The sequence below is a fragment of the Helianthus annuus genome, chromosome 13 (assembly GCF_002127325.2).
Source record: "Helianthus annuus cultivar XRQ/B chromosome 13, HanXRQr2.0-SUNRISE, whole genome shotgun sequence".
Taxonomy (NCBI): domain Eukaryota; kingdom Viridiplantae; phylum Streptophyta; class Magnoliopsida; order Asterales; family Asteraceae; genus Helianthus; species Helianthus annuus.
Window position 1 is genome coordinate 127,719,253 of NC_035445.2, and position 24,515 is coordinate 127,743,767.

At 39.3% G+C, this 24,515-nt stretch overlaps 1 protein-coding gene and 1 long non-coding RNA gene across 7 annotated transcripts in view; one reads left to right on the forward strand and one right to left on the reverse strand.

The window, feature by feature from the left end:
* Window positions 1–560: 560 nt before the first annotated feature.
* LOC110899273 (TMV resistance protein N) overlaps window positions 561–24,515 on the forward strand; it is a 36,944-nt gene continuing 12,989 nt past the window's right edge. Inside the window, exons 1-8 of one of the 6 annotated variants that reach the window (XM_022146158.2) lie at window positions 563–838; window positions 7,149–7,320; window positions 7,409–8,062; window positions 8,518–9,622; window positions 9,727–9,957; window positions 10,460–11,329; window positions 11,420–11,520; window positions 11,603–11,823. In XM_022146158.2, coding sequence (XP_022001850.1) covers window positions 7,557–8,062; window positions 8,518–9,622; window positions 9,727–9,957; window positions 10,460–11,329; window positions 11,420–11,520; window positions 11,603–11,693 — 2,904 coding nt within the window. In that variant the 5' untranslated portion in view covers window positions 563–838; window positions 7,149–7,320; window positions 7,409–7,556 and the 3' untranslated portion in view covers window positions 11,694–11,823. Of the gene's footprint in view, window positions 839–7,148; window positions 7,321–7,408; window positions 8,063–8,517; window positions 9,623–9,726; window positions 9,958–10,459; window positions 11,330–11,419; window positions 12,131–24,515 lie in introns of those variants that run through there. The other 5 variants (XM_022146154.2, XM_022146153.2, XM_022146155.2 and 2 more) reach the window with 5 other exon arrangements.
* On the reverse strand, window positions 785–6,569 carry LOC118485945. Its single transcript, XR_004877621.1, has 3 exons — window positions 6,134–6,569; window positions 1,123–1,204; window positions 785–921 (listed from the first exon to the last, which is right to left on the reverse strand). It is a non-coding gene; the product is annotated as an uncharacterized LOC118485945 (long non-coding RNA).

Genomic DNA, 24,515 nt, shown 5'->3' on the forward strand with positions numbered 1-24,515 from the left:
AGATTAGTTGAGTATTTTTCCAGAAGTTTGCACGTATGAAGATGATATTTAGAACCTAACTTTCTTGCTCAAGAACTCTTACTATCTGAAATTGGTATGTGCTTTTGATTTGTTTAATGAGATGCAGTATGTATACAAAGTATTTCATAAAATCCTGATGTGTATAGTTTTTTATTCTACATATATCAGTGACTCATTCCAGATATGGCAAAAACAGACCCTTCATAAATAGCTCTATGCTCTATATTTTTTTTATTATCCTTTGAAAAGTGACTCTTTCTACCCCTGTTTTAATCATTTCTCACAAAATTTGATCTTAATTAATTTTATTTAGAATCTGGCATAGTCCAAGTAAAGTTCATCGATTCATAGACCTGAGTAACCGGTGAAGTCAAATATGCTCAAAAGCCTCTTATGATTTAAAACAAAATAGGGTAAATTACTTTTTGAATCCAAATTTCTAACTCAGTAAGAATTTTTTATTAAATTTGGTTAAATGACTAAATTACTCCTATAATTAGAAAATTAAAAAAAACTAATTTATTTTAGTTTTCTCTTTCTCTCTCTCATTTATCTTTCTCAACCAACCAGATCTTTCTCTCTCATATTTCATTCTCTCTCTAAACATAAAACACCTCCATCCCACCACCACACCTCCACCATCAACACCACCGTCGCCACACCATCAACAGAAGAATCCGAGAGACTAAATGTTGTTACAGATTGTTGTACAGAAGAATCCGAAAGACTAAATCTTCAAAGTTGTTTTGGTGATTTGGCTCCTGAAGCTTTGAATTACATCAAACAGTTGGAATCGGAGCTGTCTATCGCCAAGAAGGTGAGGCACCGTGTGCACTTTTCTTATAAATACGATGTCACTAACCCTGAAGACTTCTGTGGCTGCTTATCTGACATAATAATCTGTTCAAAACAATCAAATTAGGGTTTCAAAAATCGAGTTAAACCCACTGTTGCAAACATAGTTAACATCCGTTTCAAAAATTGAGTTAAACCCACTGTTGCAAACATGGTTAACATCCAAACGGTAGTAATAAAAGTGTAAAAAGTAAAACACACATTAAAATTTTACACAGAAAAAAGAGAACAGAGGTAATTGGTCACCTGTGTATTGGATGTTTATGAGTCTTTTTCCTCGTTTTTTCTAAAGAAATGGTTTGGTTCATGTGTAAGTCGAAAAAGAAACCTTAAGAAGTATTAGTGTATATGGTTGGTTTCTGTCATTGTATATATACTATATGTATAGAGTTGGTTAGGTTAGTTAGTTGAGGTGGTTAGACAGTTGTATCTCCTCTATATATAGAGGACTGTATATTGACTTCACAGTTAATGAGATTGAGATGATTTGTGCCTGAACCATCACTTTATGGTATCAGAGCCTCACATCCTCAATTCTGTTACAACACCACCGTTCTGTTATTTTTCCGGCTACAATTTCCGGCCAAAACTCATCCACTCCGATCATCTTCCTCACTTTTCTGATCAATTTTTTGATCTTCTTTCATCTCTATTTCTTCTGTTTTCTTGATCTTCTTGCTGATTTCATCAATGGCTACTTCTTCGAATTCTAATTCTTCTTCAAACATGACTGATTTCACTTCAAATTCCACACAGACTTTACCAAATATCACAAGTTTCATGCCTGTAAAACTTGACAATGATAATTTCCTGAACTGGCAACATCAGGCTCTTAATATCTTGAGAACTCTAGGGCTTCTTCACTTTCTAAACAAAGAGATTGCTCCTCCTGATGAAACTGAGGCAAGAGAAATCTGGAACAGATCTGATGGATATGTTTCTGCGTTTCTAACAGCTAGTTTGTCACCAAATCTTCTTCATCTTGCAAGAGGAACCACTTCTGCGTCAGATTTATGGCACAAACTTGAAGAATCATTCACTCAACAAGTGTTTGCAAAACAGAATCTTCTTCGCACTCAATTTCATCTACTGAAACAAGAAGATAAGTCTATTTCTGATTACTGTGACTCTGCTCGTACTATATATGATTCACTTGTTGCAATCGGAGATTCGATTTCTGAACATTCACTGGTGCTTCAAATTCTTAACGGTTTGCATACTGATTACCAGATGTTCATTACAAATATTGAGAATTCTGATTATAAACCGAATTATTCACAACTGCGAGCCAAACTTTTGACTCACGAAGCACGTTTGAAACAACAACAAGCTCAGATCTCACCTATTGCTCCGATAGCTGCCATGACTGCGATGAATCTAAATTCATCAAATCCACCACATTCGAACTCTCAATCAGTGACAATTTGTCAAATTTGTGATAAAGTAGGGCATCGTGCATCAAATTGTTATTATCGATTTACTCCGGTGACACAAAATTCTCAGAATTCCAATTCTGGTGGTCGATACGGTAACAATGGTGGTCGTTGGAGAGGTAACAGAGGACGTTACGGCGGTCGTCATGGCGGCGGTGGCAGATCTGGACGGTGGTCGAATGGTGATACGCAACGTCAGTTTTCTGCTCATATGGCTAATTTTGACTGGTCAAGGGTTCCGATGAATGGGAATGGTAGTTTGACTCACTCAGGCAATTTTGATTCTAGAATATTTGGACAAGAGTTTAGTGGATCTGGTCCACGTGCGTTTAATCTGCCAACAGGTGTTACTGGGCTCTCAACTCAAGCAGGCATATTGGGCCCAAATCCAAATGTTACACAAGGCAATCAGAATCAGTTTACTTCAAATTTTGGGCCTAGCCTTGGTCAACAGTCTGCGCCGCCTGATCAGCAAACTTTTGGGCCTCACTTTGGGCCTGATCATTTTGCCCAATGGGCTTCTCATACCGGGTCGCCTCATTTTGGCTTAACGGCCGATCTTTCTAGCATTTGTGAGCGTGTTGACTCGTGGGTTCCTGATTCGGGGGCTACTGCTCTTATGACAGCTGACCACTCTCTTGTTTTCGGGTCTGTTCCCTATACCGGGTCCGAACGTGTTGTTGTTGGAAATGGTACGTCGTTACTTATTTCTCATATTGGTTTTGCTTATCTTCGTTTATCTAGCCGTACCATTGTACTTAGACATGTTCTAGTAGTTCCTGGCATTGCCAAGAACTTACTATCTATTACACAGCTTGTCATTGAGCACCCTATTGCTGTCACATTCTCACATTTTGGCTTGTCTATTCAGACTCTAGCCGGACAGCTGCTCCACCACACGCGTGCTAGTCCACACCAGTTGTTCTCTCTCTTTGCTGCTCCTATAGTGTCACGTGATACATGGCATTCTCGTTTAGGTCATCCTTGTGATGTTGTGATGTCTAGACTTTCGTTTTTACATCTGGCAAATAAAAATGTTGATAAACATTGTACTGCTTGTAATGTTTCTAAATCAACACGTTTGCCTTTTCATGCTATTATATCTCACTCTACGGTACCTCTACATGTTATACACTGTGATATTTGGGGACCTTCCCCGGTTGTATCTCGTACAGGATATAGATATTTCATCACATTCATTGATGACTTTAGTCGATTTACGTGGATTTACCCGCTGACCCATCGCTCTCAGGCTATTGATTCTTTTCGTCATTTCAAGCCTCTAGTTGAAAACCTCTTTTCTTGCACTATCAAATACCTTCAGTGTGATGGTGCTCCTGAGCTTATTCATGGGCCTATGGCCAAGTTTCTTTCTGATTCTGGTGTTGGTTATCGTATTTCATGTCCTTATACACCCCAACAGAATGGGGTTGCCGAACGGAAAAATCGGCATCTTTCGGAAGTTGCCCGTGCTTTATTATTCCATGCTCATCTACCAAAGAGATTTTGGTATGATGCGTACGCTACTGCAGCTTTTCTCATCAACCGGTTACCTTCACAAATTCTTCATCATTCTTCTCCTTATGAGGTTATATTTGGTTCTCGACCAGATTATTCGATCCTTCGTACTTTTGGGTGTTTGTGTTATCCATTTCTTGGGGATACCCGTGAGGATAAACTTTCACCCAAGTCCATTCCTTGCATCTTTGTTGGTTATGCTCCTTCTCATCTTGGCTATCTTTGTTATGATCCTCACTCGTCTCGTACTTACACATCTCGACATGTTCGGTTCTATGAGACTGTGTTTGATATTCCAGGGAGCTCTTCCTCTTCCGTTTCTTCTTCCTCTTCTTCTCTTGATCCTCCTTTTTGTATTCCTCCTCCTTCCTCCGTTCCTACTTCTTTTACTCCCATTTCTTCAGTTTCTCCTATTTCTCATACTCATTCTTCTTCTCCTTCGTCTCCTCCCTCTTCTCCTTCTTCTCCTCCTCCCCCTCCTCCCCCTCCCCTTGTTCCTACTCATCCGATGGTCACCCGATCACGTGACCACACTATTCAGCCTCGACAGTTTCCTGATCATGTTCTATATCAGGCTTCTACTGCTCCTACTACTGAGCCTTCTACCTTTCGGCAGGCACAGCAGTGGTCTGTTTGGTGGGATGCGATGCGATCTGAGATGTCCGCATTACACTCAAACAAGACCTGGGTTCTTGTTCCTGCACCCACTGATGCTAACATTGTTGGCTGCAAGTGGGTTTATAGGATTAAGCATAATCCTGATGGTTCTGTTAGCCGATACAAAGCCCGGCTTGTTGCCAAGGGCTTTCATCAGACAGAGGGTATTGACTACACTGAGACTTTTAGTCCTGTGGTCAAACCTACCACTATTCGACTCGTTTTATCTGTTGCATTTACACGTGGTTGGACTATTCGTCAGGTTGATGTCAACAATGCCTTTCTTCATGGAGATTTATCTGAGACTGTGTACATGTCACAGCCTCCTGGCTTTGTTGACTCCTCTCATCCACACCACGTTTGTCTGCTGCAGAAGGCTCTTTATGGCCTGAAGCAGGCTCCTCGCGCTTGGTTTTCCAAGCTATCTTCCGCTCTTATTACTGATGGTTTTATACAGTGTCTTTCTGATACATCCTTGTTTGTCTATAGCAGAGATTCTGTTATTTGTTATGTTTTGGTATATGTTGATGATATTATCATCACCGGGAGTTCTTCAGCCTATGTTACAGGATTGATTGAGCGTTTACACTCTCAGTTTGCACTCAAGGATTTGGGTGCTTTATCATATTTCTTGGGTGTTCAGGCTACTTTCCATGAGGATACTTTACATTTGTCACAGCAGCGCTACTTATGTGATTTGTTACAGCGCACTGGTTTGGCTGAGTGCCGACCTTTATCTACTCCTGTGTCTTCGGGTCGTCAGCTTTCTCGACATTCTGGAGATCCACTGTCTGATCCTACTTTATATCGGAGTACTGTTGGTGCTTTACAGTATCTTGTCTTGACCCGTCCCGAGATTGCTTATGCTGTCAGTAAGGTGTCTCAGTTTCTTCAGACACCTACTGATCGACATTGGGTGGCGGTCAAGCGTATTTTGCGGTATCTCAGAGGCACTATATCTCATGGTTTGTGTATTCGTCGGTCTGATGTATTTGATTTGCATGCTTATTCTGATGCTGACTGGGCGGGTTGCCCTGATGATCGACGCTCGACCACTGGTTATTGTATTTTTCTTGGACCTAACCTCATCAGTTGGAGTTCCAAGAAACAACATACTGTTGCTCGGTCAAGTACTGAGGCTGAGTATCGGGCCCTAGCTCATACTGCTGCAGAGATTCGTTGGATTATTTCTGTTTTACAGGAGCTACATGTTTCTTTATCGGGTCCACCAACTCTTTGGTGTGACAACATTGGTGCTACTTATCTTGCAGTCAACCCGGTGTTTCATCAGCGTACGAAACATCTTGAGATTGACTTGCATTTTATTCGTGACATGGTGTTAGCTCAGACTTTACGTGTTCGTTATGTGCCTACTACACTTCAGCTTGCAGATTTATTGACCAAGGGATTGTCTTCAGTTCGATTTGACACCCTGCGGTCCAAGCTTCACGTGGCTGCGCACCGTTCAGCTTGAGGGGGCATATTAGTGTATATGGTTGGTTTCTGTCATTGTATATATACTATATGTATAGAGTTGGTTAGGTTAGTTAGTTGAGGTGGTTAGACAGTTGTATCTCCTCTATATATAGAGGACTGTATATTGACTTCACAGTTAATGAGATTGAGATGATTTGTGCCTGAACCATCACTTTAAGAAGAAGTAACTGAAGGTTAACACATAATGATTGTTTGGTGTGGGATATTTGTTGTTAAGGGGGTTGATTTTAGGATGATTTGGTGGTAGTGGTGGTACTAGAGTTGGGTGTTTGAGAGAGAGAAAGAGGGATGAGAGAGAGTTGAGAGGGAGAGAGTGCAACAGGGCTAGATCGGTTAACAGGCCGAGCTCTGACGGGAGGTAACCGGCGATGTCACCGTGGTTGAGGTCGATTCCGGTGACTATGCGGATGGAAGGGTTGGTTGGGAATGGGGCGCAATAAACGCCGCCGTAGTAGCAGACGTTTGGACCGATTCTGGCGACTACACGGATGGAGGGGTTGGTCGCGATGTCGCCGTAGGAGTCTTGGGTTTTCGAAAACTAGAGGATGATGGTGTGTATGCACGGCGGTGGTGGGTGTTGGGTGTTGGGTGTTGGGGAGGTGCAGCAGTTGTGGGTGTTGTGGTGGTGACGGTGTAGTGGTGACGGTGGAGGTGCGCTGGCGAGGTGGTGTTGATGGTGGAGGTCAGGAGGTGTTGGTGGTAGAGAGAGAAAGTTGTGGAGAAATTTGGTAATAAATTATGATCTGAATATATATATTTAATAATAAAATGTTTTTTTAATTAAAAGGGTAATTTGGTCATTTAACCAAAGTTAACAGAATAATTTTAACATTGTTAGAAATTTGGACTCAAATGGTTAAAGAAAATGCTTATAGGGACTCGGACTCAGGTCATTAAATTTTTTGCTTTTGGACTCAGTTAAAACACATAAAACACAGGGACTCAAAAAGTAATTTACCCAACAAAATATTAAAGTTAAATCTAGCATGGATAATATAAAGCAACATAGACAAGTCTCAAACTCACAGCCATTACTTGAAAATAAAAATATAACTAATCATGGAAGCTAGTTTTGATAATGCTCAAATAGTTTAATGTCTAACATCATTTAAAGAGGCATGGTAACAGCTGCAACTTAATAGTTTTATATACAATCATGTGCGCAAGGCATCTGGGCTGGTACACACAGAGCGTTGACTTTGGCCATAACAGCTGGAGGTTGTGAGAGATCAACAACTATGCCTTACAAACATTATCAGACATTGCGTATCGATGTTTAAATGAATCTCGTGAAGATCGACCAACTATGCCTGAGGTTCTGAGAGATCAACAATAATAGGTAAATAAGACCTAATAATATTTTAATCTTCATATTGTCTCGATCCTTTTATTTTTACTAATAATATGTACATTATTTATTGTATTAGGAAGTTTCCTGCATATGCTTTTCCTTGATGGGTGGATTTCTCAAATATATAATATATCTCAGCTACTCAAAACCACATCTCTCTTTTTGGATCTGATTTACATTGCTTGCTCTTGTATTCATTCCAAACAAATTTGATTAACAGATCAATGGCATCTTCATCATCATCATCTTTTCACAACATTTCTGCCTCTGTTTCTCAATCATTGAATTATGACGTATTTTTGAGTTTTAGAGGCGAAGACACCCGCAAGACCTTTGTGGATCATCTCTACATGGCTCTTGAACAACAAGGAGTACACACATACAAGGATGACGAAACACTTGCTCGGGGTGAGTCAATCGGTCCAGCCCTCTTGAAGGCTATCCAAGAATCACGGGTTGCGGTTATTGTATTTTCTCAAAACTATGCGGATTCATCTTGGTGCTTGGATGAGCTTGTACAAATTATGGAGTGCATGGACACAAGAGGGCAAATAGTGATGCCCATATTTTATCATGTAGATCCCTCTGATTTGAGAAAACTTAAGAGGAAATATGGAGAAGCATTTGACAAACATGCGGGGGATAATAAGCTCAAAGTTGAATCATGGAGACAAGCTCTGGAAAAGGCAGGCAAACTTTCTGGATGGGTCATCAATGACTTTCAAAACAGGTAATGTTCTCCCCTCTTTTTAAACATTTTTATGCTTAAGATATTTGCATTCTACAATGAGTGGATTAAAAATATTGTTTTCACCGTTGATAAGTCAAATGGGCAAAATTTAATGAATAACAATAAAACGGGTCAAATAAGTCGGGAGTAGCCAGATTTACCAAAAAATAGTTACTATCGTAATAAGTTAGTTTTTAACATTTGTAAGTAGATTTAACGCGTTAATAGTTTATAAGACTCAAAAGGAAGTGTTAAAAAGTGTTTAATTTACGCAGCTAAGTTTATAAAAATATAAAAACTTGCATTTGATTGGGAGCTGTTTTATAACTATAAATGTTGAAAGACTGCAACTGGTAGTGGTTACTGGTACTTTCTGAATTAACAAGACCCTCACCTCATTAAGGGAGTGGGAGCCTGTTCTAAATTCTATTTGTTTGTATTTATCCATTGTGCAGTCACGAAGCAAAATGCATCAAAGAAATTGTTGGTACAATTTCGAGTAGGTTGTCTTCACTGATTACAAACGTCAATAAAGACCTCATTGGAATAGAGACACGCTTACAAGATCTGAAGTCAAAGTTGAAAATGGAGTCAGGTAGTGTACACATTATTGGAATATGGGGAGTTGGGGGTGGTGGTAAGACTACTCTCGCATCTGCTGCTTATGCGGAAATCTCTCACCGATTTGAAGCTCACTGCCTTCTTCAAAATATCCGCGAGGAGTCAAACAAGCATGGTTTGGAAAAGCTACAAGAAAAATTTCTCTCACTTATTTTGAAAGCAGATGTGAAGGTAGGGAGTGGGATAGAAGGAAGAAGCATTATAGAAAGAAGGTTACGTAATAAAAACGTATTAGTTGTTCTTGACGATGTTGATGACCTTGAGCAACTAGAGGCTCTAGCCGGATCACATGCTTGGTTTGGTAAGGGGAGCAGGATAATAATTACAACGAGGGATGAGCATTTGCTAACCCGCCATGCAGACACGATATATGAAGTGAGTTTGTTATCACAAGACGAGGCTGTCGAGCTCTTCAACAAACATGCATATCGGAAAGATAAACCTATAGAAGATTACGAGATGCTTTCAAAAGATGTAGTTTCTTATGCTAGTGGGCTCCCATTAGCACTTAAAATTCTAGGTTCTTTTCTATATGACAAAAACAAGGATGAGTGGAAGAGTGCACTGGCCAAGTTAAAATGCATCCCAAATGTTAAAGTCACCGAAAGACTCAAAATAAGTTATGATGGACTTGAACCCGACCATCAAAAATTATTCTTAGATATTGCTTATTTTTGGAGGAGACTAAAGATGGATGAGGCAATGATGGTGCTTGATGCTTGTAATTTACACCCTCGTATAGGGGTGAAGGTGTTGGTTCAAAAGTCTCTCATAAAAGTTGATTCATATGGAAGATTTGATATGCATGACTTGGTAGAAGAAATGGCTCACTACATTGTTAGAGGGGCACACCCTAATTATCCTGAAAAGCATAGCAGGATTTGGAAGAAGAAAGATATTGCATACCTCTGTGATATGGGGGCAGATGCAGTGCCAATGGTTAAATTAACTTTGCAATAGAATATTTCATATAAATCTTCATCAAATGACACTTGTGTATAACGTTACTGACACAATTTGGTTCCCCTGTTTAATTAACACAGGAAACAGAAGCATTAGTTTTCCGTGGATTTTTATTTGGTTCAAGATCTGATGCCGTGGGTCTATTTGATGCTGTGGGTCTATCTGATGTTGTTGCAAACATGAAGAAACTTAGGTGGATTCATTTTATTAATTATCCGGCATCTTCATTCCCATCGAATTTTCAGCCAAGAGAGCTTGGTTGTCTAGAGTTGATCGAGAGCGAACAAAAAGAACTCTGGCATGGGTATAAGGTAGGTAAATGATGTTGTTTCACAAATCATTGCAATAAAACTGTGAAATGAATTATGAAATGAACGTAGGTATTTGACACTTTTATAAGTATAGGTGTAATTAAATAATTCATTAAGAAAAATACATATCATACTTACTCTATAAATTAGAGGTCGATTAGCTTAATTTAGATTGAATGCTTTAAAGAAACTTTTGATGATATTGCCAGAAATAAATTAACTAACAAAGTGTCTGAAATGTAGTATTCTGAAGGTAGAATTTTGGGCAAAGATTGATGAAAATTATCAACAATATGATGTAAAAATGATATGATGTTTTAAGCAATTGGAATTTACTATGCATGTTAAAGAGGCTGTTATTATAAGATATTAAGATGGTAAAATTTGGGTATACATCGAGAGCTCCTGCCCCAATGATCAATGGGCAAGAAGTATGCCAATATGAAAGAAATTGTTGTATACTTGCCGATTTATTTGACTTTTGCTACTTGTCTTGAAACAGCATCTACCAAATTTGAAAATTCTTGATCTTAATTATTCAAGGAACATAATCAGGACACCAGATTTTGACGGCCTTCCATGTCTTGAAAGATTGATTTTATTGGGTTGTGAGAGTTTAGAAGAGATTCATCCATCAATTGGATATCACAAAAGGCTTGTTTTCGTGGACATGACACTTTGTTCAATACTTAAAAGGTTTCCACCTATCATACACATGAAAAAATTGGAGACTCTTAATCTCTTTTATTGCAAACAACTTCAACGGTTTCCAGATATCCAGTCAAACATGGATAGCTTGGTAACCCTTGATTTGAGTGATACTGGTATAGGAATAATCCCACCATCAGTTGGACGATTTTGTACCAACCTTGTTTCCTTAGATTTAAGTGATTGTCACAAACTAAAAAGGATAGAAGGGAACTTTCATCTCTTAAAAAGTTTGAAAGACCTGAATCTCAGTGGTTGTCGTGTTGGGTTACAATCTTTTCATCAAGACGGGTCGGGGAGCCTGAAGCTCCCTCAGTTTCCACGTTTTTTAAGGAAGCTGGATCTTAGCAATTGCAATTTGGGAGATGGAGACATCCCATCTGATATTTGTGAGTTATTAAACCTACAACTACTAGACCTAAGTCATAACAACTTTTCAAGATTACCTTCCGGCATCTCACGACTCCCGTGTCTCAAGTATCTCGATCTGACATGCTGCAAAAGCCTTGTAGAATTGTCAGACCTCCCATCAAACATAGCTATTCTCAAAGCAGTTGATTGTGGCTCACTTGAAATTGTAAGAGATTTATCAGATTATAAATGGTTGTGGAAAGTCTCACTTTGGAGGAAAGTGAACAAGAGGGTACTACTTTCTATGCTTGAGGTACAACTCTTAACTTGTTTTTAAATTTCAATTTTTTTAACTTACAATATAATAATAGCATTCATCATAATTGGAATGAAAACGTGGCAGAGAAATGCAGCTGAAGATCGTTTTATGAGTGTCGAACATTCCTATGTTGAACCATCAGGCATTTTTACGAAATCTATCACATTGCAACTTCCACACAATTGGTACAGTGAATTTAGTGGATTTTTATTATCATTACGTAGTCGTGGTTGCAATTCGGATATGTTTATCACAATTATTAAGCAGGAGACGTCCATGGATCACTCTGAGAAGTTTGATAAAGATTGTAGGGAACCATTGTATGAAAGGGTGGGTTATGTACCCTTTAGTTCATTGAGGCACATCCCATGGTTCAATCCTCCATACACTCAAAATATTTCATTTCAGACTCATGACGGTGGTCTTAATGTGGAACTTGTTCATAGTAAAAGTAAAATAGGTGATTTAAACGAACGCCCAATCGATTACTCAGAATGTTGGGATGAAGAATATCATAAACATACAAAGACATTTGAGATAATATATGATTCAAAGTCCTCTAAAATTCAGATTTCATGGCGTCATTAATGTTGCAGGTAAATTCCAAGATTTTGTTTATAGCATCGTCAAAAACCATTACTCGGTCTCAGTTTCAACATTATTAGGTCCACATTTTGTTACCCTTTCTAGTTTACTCTTGCTTCTCCAACATTATTGCAGTCTACAAAAAAAAAATTGTAATAAAATTTTCTTTGTTATCTCTTAAGACTTCTATAAGATTTGTATTCCACGTAATTCCTATTGATTTACTATAATATGAATATATACACCTTACACCGAGATCTCCTCTCAATATAATATCAATCTCCTATCAAACGAAACAAATCATTACTATATATATGCTAGCTAATACACCCCCGCAGTCAAATAAGACCCGCGGGAGCCTTTTGGTGAAGATATCAGCCATCTAGTAACGAGATGGCACATGAAGGATACGAACATTATCGCGTTGTACATGTTCCCGAACAAAGTGAATATCCAGTTCAATATGTTTTGTACGCTGATGATGAACCGAATTGCCAGATAAGTAAATTGCACTGACGTTGTCGCAATAGATTAAGGTTGCACGTGAGAGCTGACGGTGCAACTCAAGGAGCAGTTTTCGAAGACAACAAATTTCAGCTACGCCACTAGCGACCCCTCGGTATTCAGCTTCTACACTGGAGCGGGAGACGGTAGACTGACGTTTGGAAGACCAAGAAATAAGATTGTCCCCGAGATAAACACAGTAGCCGGAAGTTGAACGGCGAGTGTCGAGACAACCAGCCCAATCAGCATCGGTGTAGGCAAGCAATGATAACTGTGGCGTTGGTCCTAAAAGTAAACCAAGATCAGAGGCGCCCTGAATGTACCGTAAAATCCGTTTAGGGCGTTCCAATGATCAACCCGAGGGGAGTGCATGTGCATACAAATATGCTGAACTACGTATGTAATGTTGGGACGCGTGAAAGTAAGATAATGTAGCGCACCCGCAAGACTCCTGTAGGAAGTCGGGTCGTCGAACATAGGACCTGAGGAGTCGCTCAGCTTAGATTGGGTGTCAACGGGAGTGGGAAAAAGCTTGCAATAATCCATGGCGGCACGATGCATAATATCTTTAGCATAAGCATGTTGAGATAAGAACATCTGATCACCTGTGCGAGTGACAGAAATACCGAGAAAGTAAGTCAAGGGACCTAAATCTTTCATTGCAAATTCACTAGCAAGTGAAGACATCAGGCGTTTACGAAGATCATTGTTGATGCATTTTTGTGTCTGTCACTAGTCTTGTACTTTGCGATGTATTTTGAACGGTCTTTTATAGTTTATCGAGTCTGTATTCGCAGTCGACCAAGTCGGATATCCTCCTATCCGCTTGTGTCCGACTTATTTGTCTCGTCTGTTATGTAATGGTTGTTAAACAATGCATGTTGCATGATTAAGGGTATTTTTGTCTTTTGTCTGTGTGTATAATGCCTCCTGTTTGCCGTCTGTTTGCAGCAAACAGATTAAATAATGCAGCCTTCGATGAAACAGGTTTGTTTCGTCGAACACATGTCGACGATACAGAATTTGATAGTTGTTTCTGTTTCGTCAAGATCAGCGACGAAACAGATGTGTTTCGTCGTCTGATGGGCTTTGTGTTGGGCCCAGTTCTGTTTCGTCGAGCCTGTTTTGGTTTCGTCGAGTTCTCTGGCCCAACTGCTATATAAAGGCACAGATAGTCTCAGTTACAACTTAGAGATGAGAGTATACCCTGAAGGTCACTTTGTCTAGACTGTGTTTGTATCAGTTGCTTTCTCATCCAGTTTAATCAAACGATTGTGTTTCTTTGGTTAAACCACTGTTATTACTTTGTTCTATGATTGATTTGGCTTAGTTAAGTGGATTCCGCACACTTAACTTTGTTTGTTATAAACAAGGGTTTGGTTGTGTAAATCGATCCTCCGATTTCGGGACCTACAAGTGGTATCAGAGCGAAAGGCTCTTATCCTTGTTTAAAATCAAACATAGTTCGGATTTTACCACAAGTGTTTTTCTGAAAATTGTCATCTTCAAACCTTCAAGTTTTCTGGAAAAATCTGTTCAAAACATGGTTGTTTGCTAAAGAGTTTTATCAAAAACCCCGTTAGATTGTTTGTTTGTGTGTTACACCGAGTTTTTCTTGAAAATCTTGTGCATTTTCGTGTTTCGGATAATTTGCCAGTGACCAGAAAGTTTAAATATTCTGGTTTTGTTCTTCACATATTCAAGTGATATTCAAGTGTTCTTGATTATCCATTGGTTTTTGATATAAGTTTTAAACTGAAAAGAAGTAAAAAGATATATTAAAAAATTGGTTACCATACCTTGGTTGGTGGATTTAGCATGGGTTAAAGTGAGAAAGTCGTGTGAGTTGACAGCTTGGGTATAAGACTTGACCTACTTTACCAACCCTCTGATCACCTTTTTCAACGAAACAGACCTCGAAGAAACAAACTATCGACGAAACACAATTACGACGAATCAAAAAGTGTTTCGCCAAAGGTCCCTTCGACGAATCAAAAAGTGTTTCGCCAAAGGTCCCTTCGACGAATCAAATAGTGTTTCGCCATAATACTTCGACAAAACACAATCTGTTTCGTCACAAGTCTTTTCGACGCAACAGAATCTGTTTCGTGGAAAGCGTTTCGTCGTGTGTGGTGTCATTTTTCAACAGAAGGTTTGCAAATCTATCATAACATTGTGTTTTCAAGTGTTTGATCAGGTATTCTACTTGTATACATCAAAGATGAGTTGCATGAGTCCGTGGGACTGGAGTACGGACCCACAACCCGGTCAAGATCAAACTTCCGCAGCCGCATGGGCAAGAAGTATGTTTCCTCAACCAGCGATCAGTGCAAGTCAATGGGCGTTGGTATCCAATCAGAATCAAAGTATTCAAAATCTTCTGCTTAGTGAAAGTGAAACGGGCAGCAACAATCGCCCACCAAAGTTGGAACACATGAACGATTTTCCATCATGGAAAGGCCGCTTTCACACATATGTTCAAGGGCAAAGCACCGAACTTTGGACATGTTTCATTAATGCATTCAACCCTAATCTCGAAGTAGCAGCATCCACTTCAGCAGGTTATGCTAATATGCTTAAAGATGACAAAAAAGCCTATGACTTAGAGAAAAAGACGTTTTCTATTCTTACACAAGTGCTCAACAAAGAAATCTATCATCAGTTCTCTTACTGCAAAGACACGAAAACATTATGGGATGCCTTGGTAGCGAGAGGAGAAGGCAATGCAGCTACTCGAAAGTCTCGCCATGATCTGTTAAAGAAAGAGTTTGAATCATTTCAGTTTTTGGAAAATGAAACCCTAAATGATATGACTACACGTTTTTATCACTTGATTAGTGAAATGTTTGCTTATGGGGTTTTGGCAACTCAACAGGAAATGGTGGCTAGGTTTGCTGATGCTTTACCTCCAAAGTGGAGTTCGTTTATTGAGCTGTTGAAGCATACGGGTACTCTAGATACAGTCAACATCTATGAATTCATTCAGAAGCTGGAACACAAGAATGATGAAGAAATCCGGAAAGCTAAACGAGTTCCTGCTCCTCAAAATACAGAAATGTACCTTCCAGGTTATGACTCTTTGGCCAGATCCAGTGCAGCTCAGCAACCAAAATTGCAAACGGCATTTGTGTCCAATACAAGTTCCTTTCTGTTTCCTCAGTCAGCTCCTACTCCGGCTTTCGATCCAAGGGCTTATATTCCTACACCTCAACCTCCACCTCAAGTTAATCCTGCTCAACCTCAGTTCGATCCGAGGGCTTACATTCCTATTCCATCACAACCACAAGTCCAACCACAACAACAAGCTCATTATACCAACAATCCTCCACCTCAAAACCCTAACACGGTCAGTCGACACTTCAAACCTTTCACAAGTCAGCATTGAAGTAGCAAAGGAGCATATGGAACTCATCAATACGATGGTCAGTGCTTACTGCGGTTTGGTCGCAGGTCATATTGGAAACATCAATATGACCAATGAAGATTATCAACAGATCGACAAGGATGAAATGGAGTTAATGGACATCAAATGGGCTTTTGCTAGTGCAGTTAGAAGGGCAAAAGACTTTATGGCTCGAACTGGAAGAACTTCGTTGGAAGGCAAAAAGGATACAAAGTACGAGTTTGATATAAATGCTGTCACATGTTTCAATTGTGGCGAGAAGGGGCATTTCAAACGTGAGTGCACCCGACCAACCAAACAAGGCAATCATAACCCATTCAGAAACCAGACGAGTACTTCAAATGTCAATGCCCAGCAAGAGAATCGTGAAAGGAGGATTGTAGCAGTGAATAACAATCAGAACCAGTCTGGACCATCAAACCCTAATCGAGCATTGACAGTTCAAGCTGACGAAGGGTGTGACTGGTCTGTACAGTTTGGGGAAGGTGATCAAGGAGGAGGAACAACTTGTTATGCAAAGATCATCAATCACATCAAGCACATTCATAAGGAGGAATTTTCCGAAAGTGACGACAGTTCGGGTTATACCGGGAGTTCTGATGAAGAAAGTTCTATTTCGGGAGATGATCATTCTGATTCTGATGTGAAGGAAGAAGCAAGTTCTGATGTTGAAGACTTGTTAAATGAAGCTGAGGAGTTAAAATGTCAGAAATCAGTTCTGATCAAGAAGGTTGCTGTTGCATCTAAGGAAATGGAGAAGTTCTTCTCTGAAGACGGATCTTTTTCTTTTCATACTACCTTCATGGCAAATGTCTCAGCCTCTACGAGTCAGGTAAATTCTGAAACTCCTGCTCCTAGTGTTTGTAAATCTTGTGCAGATATGAAGCTTGAATCAGAAAAGCTTCATAGTCATAATCAAAGTTTGGTTATTGAACTATCTAAGTGCAAAGAGGCTAATATGTCTTTAGTTCGAAACGAAAAAGAATTTAAATCTGTAATTGAAACCCTAAAGAAAAGCGTTTCCGAAGTTAACAAAGTGGTTTATCATAAACAAGTTAGCATAAACGATTACATAAACATTGTTGAGGAAACCAAAAAGGAACTAGCCATAGCCAAATGCGAGCATGATGCTATCAAGCAAAAGTTGGAAAGTTATTCTAACTCCCGATTTGTGCTTGATCACATCATTGATGTTCAACAACTGAAGGGAAACAAGAAAGGCGTAGGGTATGAGAAATGTCCGCCCCCTTTGAGACATAACTATACCAAAATGCCTGATGAAGAGGATATGCCACGGTATGAACCCAGTGTGCCTCTTGATTATGAGGAATTTTCTACTGGCCTAGGGTTCAAACCGGACAGTTCTTCAAACACATCATCTGAGCAACCAGAAACCTCGACATGTACGAAACAAAGTCCTCCAATCATTGAGGACTATGAGTCGTCAAATGATGAATCAGAATCAGATATTAGTGATCAGGATAAATCACTCAACAAGATGAAAGGAGTAGAAATTCCACTTGAAAATCATATTCTTTGTAATCCTGATACTCCTGTGGTCAAACAAGTGATAGATCCTTTCAAGAATGACAAGACATCTGTGTCTACCATTAAGAGCAGTAATGTGTTGTACACTTTGGTTAGTGATTCCAGAATCTATTCAGATCATGATTTTCCAATTAAAAATGTCAATCCATCTTCGATTGATAAAGTTTTTGAAGATAACACAAACAAGTTTTTGGGAAAAACACTTCCAGGAGTTGTTGTAACTCAATGTGATCCAGTTCCTAAGGCTGAGATTAGAAAACAATTTGGAAATAAAAAACCACCAACAAAACAACAACCTATTGCTTGTAAGGGTAAACAACCAGAAAGGCGAGCTCAAAAGCCTAATGTTTCTCAATCAAAATCTGAAACAAAAGGGGCTCGTTATCAAAAGAAAGCAAAAGATGTCAAATTCGTAGCATCAAAGGGTACGGATAAAATTGAGACTTTTGAAAACAAATCAAACACCGATTTTGTACAACAAGTCACGATTTTAAAACGTAACAGTGAAAACAATTACACTCAACATACAAACGGGTGTGATGAAAAGGCAAGTACCTCAGGCTCTACGGGTTCGACATCTGTTGGTCAATCAAACTCTCCTAAGTTTGTGGAAAGGAGAACATGTTTTAAATGTGGGGAGTTTGGGCATATCATTAAGAATTGCACAAACACTCCAAAGGATAAATTTGTTGAGAAAGCACCACCTGAAAATGTTCACCCTCAACGTCGTCCAGTTTCACCAAAACATGATAAACGAACTGTTAAAGAACAAGAAACGAAACAACGACGTAAGAACATCAAAGCTGTTGAAAAGGCTTTAAAATCTGAAGTCAAAACAGTAAAAAAGGAACCAAGTGTTTCACAACCTTTAAAACCAGAAGCTTCGAAATCTGTTTACAACACTCAATCTGGTAAACAAAAACAAACTTGGAAACCTAAGACGGGTGATAGTTCAGGGGGAGCTGCTGTATTTGAGAATCATCAAGAAATTGAGATCACGTTTCGTGATGCTCAGGGACGACCCAAGACCACTAAGGCTTGGGTCCCCATCCTCAACTGATCTTTCAATGATATGTGCAGGATGTTCCAGGAGGAACTATTAATAGTCATTGGATTGTTGATAGTGGAGCATCCAGGCACATGACAGGTGACTTACGGCTTCTATATGATGTGAGAAATATTAGAGGAGGCTATGTCGCATTTGCAGGAGACAAAGGCGGATACATCACTGGAGAGGGAAGTATCTCCAATGGTATTGTGTGTTTCGATAAGATCAATTATGTTCGTCAAATTGATCATAATCTTTTCAATGTGTCGCAAATCTGCGATAAAAAGTTCACCGTGCTTTTTGATGATGCCGGTTGTTATGTGCTTAAACCTGGTTTCAAGATTTCTAAAGAATGGATTCTCTTATCGGCTCCAAGAGTTAATGATCTCTATATTCTTGATATGAGCCAAGCGATTACAACATCTGCACAAGTGACTTGCTTTGTCTCTAAAGCCACAAAAAAGGAGTCTATATCTTGGCACAGAAGAATGCGGCACATTCACTTGAGGAAAATGAACCATTTGGTGAAAAACAATCTTGTGAATGGTGTGCCTGTGAGAAGTTTTCATTTACAAGATATCTGTGTTTCGTGCCAGAAAGGGAAGCAAACAAAGAAGTCTCACCCATTGAAGAAAATCAATACTGCTAGCATGCCTCTCGAACGTCTTCATATGGACCTCTTTGGACCGATGAAACACAAGACAACTTTCGGGGATGCTTACTGTCTGGTGGTTACTGACGATTATTCTAGATTTTCTTGGGTATCGTTTATGGCACACAAGAGTGATACTCCTGGCATCCTCAAAGATCTTCTTACAATGTTGGAGAATCTCTACACGTTGAAAGTTAAGAGGATCAGAAGCGACAATGGAACAGAGTTCAAGAATCATGTGATGGATGAGTTCTGTACTTCAAAGGGCATTCTGCATGAATACAGTTCTCGTTACACTCCACAACAAAACGGCGTCGCTGAGAGGAAGAATCGGACGATTATTGAAACTGCAAGAACAATGCTGGTAGAGTCGGAACTCCCTGTTCAATTCTGGGGGGAGGCTGTGTCGACTGCGTGCTACACATTAAACCGAGTTCTTACAGTTAAGAGACATGGCAAAACTTGTTTCGAACTTCTACAGAAAAGGAAACCGGATCTTTCTTACTTAGAACTGTTTGGCGCTCCATGTACTATGATTGAGCCGGATGGAAAGTTTGGCACGAAAGCTATCGATGGTTTCTTCCTTGGATATGCAACTCCAAATTTTCGTGTATGGAATCTGGCAACCAAAAAGATTGAACTATGGAGTGAAGTAAGGGTTCAAAGGAACACAAGTCCTGTTAGGGCTCTGGGTGATCCTTGGATGTTCGATTACGATGGACTGTTTGACTCCTTTAATCTGCCAACCTTTGACGAAGAATCAGCAGCTGCTAGAATGTTATTTGACAGTGACAACGCTGCTGACTCACCATTGGTTAGACCTGTTATCGTTAACCCTCAAGGCTCTTCTTCGGTTAACAATACGGTACAAAATGAGGTATTTGAAGATGCTACTGATTACAATGAGTCATCGGAAGATGATGAATATCATGATGCGGCAGAAGGATCTTCAGCTCCAGTTGCTCCTGTTCAGGGTGCTTCTTTGGAAACTCCTCTTGTGCAGAATGTGGATACTGCTGAAGGAAATGCATCCACTTCTACACACATTCCAGGTGTGGAATTGGTTGTTGATCTTAATCTTAACAATCTTGGTATCAATGCTCGTGTTCCTGAAAATCCTGAAATGAGGATTCATGATACCCATCCTCAGCAGAATATTATAGGAGATGTCCATCGCGGTGTGCAGACACGTAATCAGCTGAGAAACAACCAAAATGCTGGTTTATATTCAGCCATCAGAGAATCTGGTCTTCAAAATGATTGGTCCTTCGCGTGTTACGTTTTACAAGAAGAACCAAAATCTTGGAAAGAAGCCTTAAAAGATAATGCTTGGGTTGAAGCCATGCAGGACGAACTGCAGCAATTTCAAAAGCTTGGTGTTTGGAAGCTTGTTGAAAGGCCGGAAAATTACAAGAAAATTGGCACTCGCTGGGTTTTTAAATGCAAGAAGGACGATCGTGGAGTAGTTATTCGTAACAAGGCGAGACTGGTTGTTCAAGGTTTTCTCCAGATTGAGGGGATTGACTACAATGAAGTTTATGCACCAGTTGCACGTCTGGAAGCTATTCGGATCTTTCTTGCTTATGCTTCTTTTAATGGATTCAAAGTCTACCAGATGGATGTCAAAAGTGCTTTTCTTCATGGGATAGTTCAAGAAGAGGTGTACGTCGAACAACCTCCAGGTTTTGAAGATCCAATTCACCCCGATCGGGTCTGGTTGCTCAACAAAGCTCTTTATAGTTTACATCAAGCACCTAGAGCTTGGTACGCAACCTTATCCAACTATCTTCTGGAGAATGGATTTCGACGAGGTCTTACCGATTGCACTCTCTTTATCAAGGAACAAGATGGAGATCTTCTGTTGGTACAGGTATACGTTGATGATATCATATTTGGTTCTACTAATGATTCTTTGTGCAGGCAATTCGAACATATTATGCAGGAAAAGTTCGAGATGAGCGCTATGGGGGAGATGACTTTCTTTTTGGGCCTACAAGTTCAACAAACCGAGTCTGGGATATTCATCCATCAGACTAAATATGTTGGTGACATCTTGAGCCGGTTCCAGATGTCAGAAGCAACGCCCATTGGCACCCCACTTCCGCAGAATCACGGGATTACTCCGGATTTGAAGGGTGAAAGCATCAACTCTTCATACTATCGCGCCATGATCGGATCTCTTATGTATCTCACTGCTTCGAGGCCTGACATCATGTATCCAACGTGCCTGCTTGCAAGATATCAAGCAAACGCGAAGGCCTCTCATCTGTCAGCTGTTAAAAGGATTTTTCGCTATTTGAAGGGATGCCCAGACACTGGTCTTTGGTACCCTAGGGATGATAGCTTTGACTTGACTGCATACAGTGATTCTGATTTCGGTGGTTGCAAAATTGATGGCAAATCAACAACTGCAGGATGTTAATTCTTAGGAAATCGCCTAGTTACGTGGCAGTGCAAAAAGCAAACGTGTGTTGCTACATCAACTTGTGAAGCAGAATACATTGCTGCCTCCAGTTGTTGCTCCCAAGTCTTGTGGATACAACAAGAAATGCGCGACTACGGTTTTGAATTCCTATCTACTCCTATTTTTGTTGATAACAATGCTGCCTTACAGATCACTAGAAATCCTGTGCAGCATTCCAAGACCAAACACATCGAAATTAAATATCACTTCATACGTGATTGTTTTGACAAAAGATTAATCGATGTCGTCCATATCCCCACCGATCACCAACGTGCCGACCTGTTTACAAAAGCTTTTGATAAATCACGGTTTGATTATCTACTTTTGGTCAATGGCATTAAGGTGATACCCGAGTAAACTTCTTTGGCTAATCGTTTTTGTAAATATTTTCTTTCAAAACTCAAAAAAATACAAAAAGATTTTCATTTTCGTAACCTTTTAGCATTTTAGGGGGAGAAAATTTCAAGAAAATACAAAAACATTTGAAAAATTCAAAAATTCAAAAAAAAAATTAGAAAACCCAAAAATGAGTTTCTTGGAAAAAGGAAGATGATGATATTCACTGGTGTGGTCGGTCAACATGGTCAAAAATGTTAAACAAATGATAAGTATCTCTACTAACGATGTATCGGTAGGCTCACAATCAAACTAAAATATGCAGGATGATACAAACCTAACAGACTTCAAGTCAGGTGGGAACCATTCATTGGCATATGGTCTTGGTACCATTCATTGGCATATGGTCTTGGTACCCAAATTTCGTTTGATAGATTGCCGAGGTTCTGAGATATTCGGTCTTTATGCTGCTTATCATCTGGGTATCATGGTTGTATCTTTTACCGAAATATAACGGGGACGCAAGTCTAGATCTTCCATGATACTATACATACGTGTACATATTGCATCCGACCTCAATAAGTGATCAACAATCACATGTCCCTCAAAATAAGTGATAAAATATCACATTTATCCGGGAGTCAAGTTCGTCTCTCTGCTGTACGAAAGTACTGACCTGTTCACGGACTTGCGCCTGTGCCCTCATGCATCGAAAATCAAGTTCCTCATCAATAAGTGATTCTATCACATAGGGCTTGTTTTTCAAAACAAATAAGTGAGTATCTCACATCCTTATACGGTTAAACAAATGATAATCGGTATACTCACCGGTAAGATGAATCCTCGTGCATACCTTGATACGGGAATGTGTCGTGAAGTGGATTCAGATCGACTTGTAAGTATAATCCTTACCGTAAATCGTATCTCCTAATTGTGATTACGTTTGATAAGCTTGAGTTTATGTGGACAACAATACCAATAATCGAGGTAGTATACTTATCAAGAACTTTGAACAGAAATCAAAATCATGTTGACTAAGACCGTAAGCTGGTATGATTCCTTATCCTTGAAACTCGCAAAAAGTTGCACTTGTACAGTTGTTTATCTCTTTCAATTGCATTTGTTGGGATTGAACCCTAACAGAGGAACAGATAATGTAAAGCCAAAACCGGATCCCATCAGTGGACACTTAATAAGCAGCAGTTTACTCTAATCTCTCCCCTTGACAGTGGTTATCTAACAGCTGATGGATCTTAAGTGCTGCTTAACTACAACAACTGATAAACTAAACTCTGATGATTATCTAACAACTGCTGAAGACAAACTCTGTTGCTCTATCTACTGCTGTATCCTAAGTACTGCTGAAGACTCAAGCACTGCCCTCTCAAAGACTGATCACCTTTGAAGAAAGCACTGAAGACTCAACATCTGTGCTAAGGCTACAACAGTGGAACGTGAAGCAGTAGTTTCCTTATGTTTTGTACTTTAGTGATTATCAGATGTTACATAACAGTAGTTTGTATAGAACAGTATTTATAGTTTGTTAGGTCGTTAGATGTCACTATCATGGTGACGTCAGCTGAAGCATATCAGTAGTTTGGTTTGCCTATAAGTATGACAGTACTCTGTACTGTTACACTTGATCGTTTTGAGTGAGTTTTTCTCCTCAATTCATCCTTTCATCTTGTGCAACCAACTCTGGTGTATCAGGCTGAGGGGGAGTTTAGATTGTAAGCCTGCACTGTAATCTTTTGCTTTTATGTAAATCTTTTGACTCAATGAAAAGCAATTGTTTATCAATCTACACTTTCCCTTGTTTGTATTTATAAAGTTTTCTACTCATTTCCGCTGCACTTATTCGTTTTATGCAAACAAACACAATCACAGACAACCTTAGATCCCAACAATTGGTATCAGAGCCTGGACAGTCAAATTCGATCTTACAATCAATTTGACATAACAGTTCAGCTCAAAATTCATTGATACCAAGGTTGGTTGTATTCAGTTGAAAAACAGAGTAACGAGTGAATCATGGTTAAATGAATATTCAAATACTCTGAAAATCAACCAAGATGTCATATGACACACAAATCTCACACAACAAGTGTTTTCATGCATATGTCACTCATAGTTTTCAGATCTGTAAAATATCTGATAAATTATGGGATCGTTCGATGTTTTCAAAATTGATTTCAATTGTTTTTTTGATATTTGTGATGTTTTAAGTAAACAACTAAAGTATGTACCTCAGTTCAGCAAAACTTGTGTTCATCTAAAACACTAGAATACTGCTGACAAAGAAAAGAGGGAATAAAACTTTAGTCAAAATCTCTCAAGTGCTCAAAGGCAGGTTGAGTACCTTCAAAAGGACCAAATCAACTTTGTCAAAAACACATTGAGAAAATAAGATGTCAAGACAGTCCTAATCATAAGCAATGTGAGATCTGTAAAAAAAAAAATGCTCATACCTGGTCAGATCTCTCAAAACATTGCTTCAAAATGATTATGGACAAAGTATGTTCAAAATATAATCTCCTAGTGAGTATTTCTGAACATATGAATAAACAAGGTATAAAGGGAAAAGGAAAATGAACAAATCTTAAAGTGTGGCTATCTCAAACTTTTGAAATCAAAAGCAAA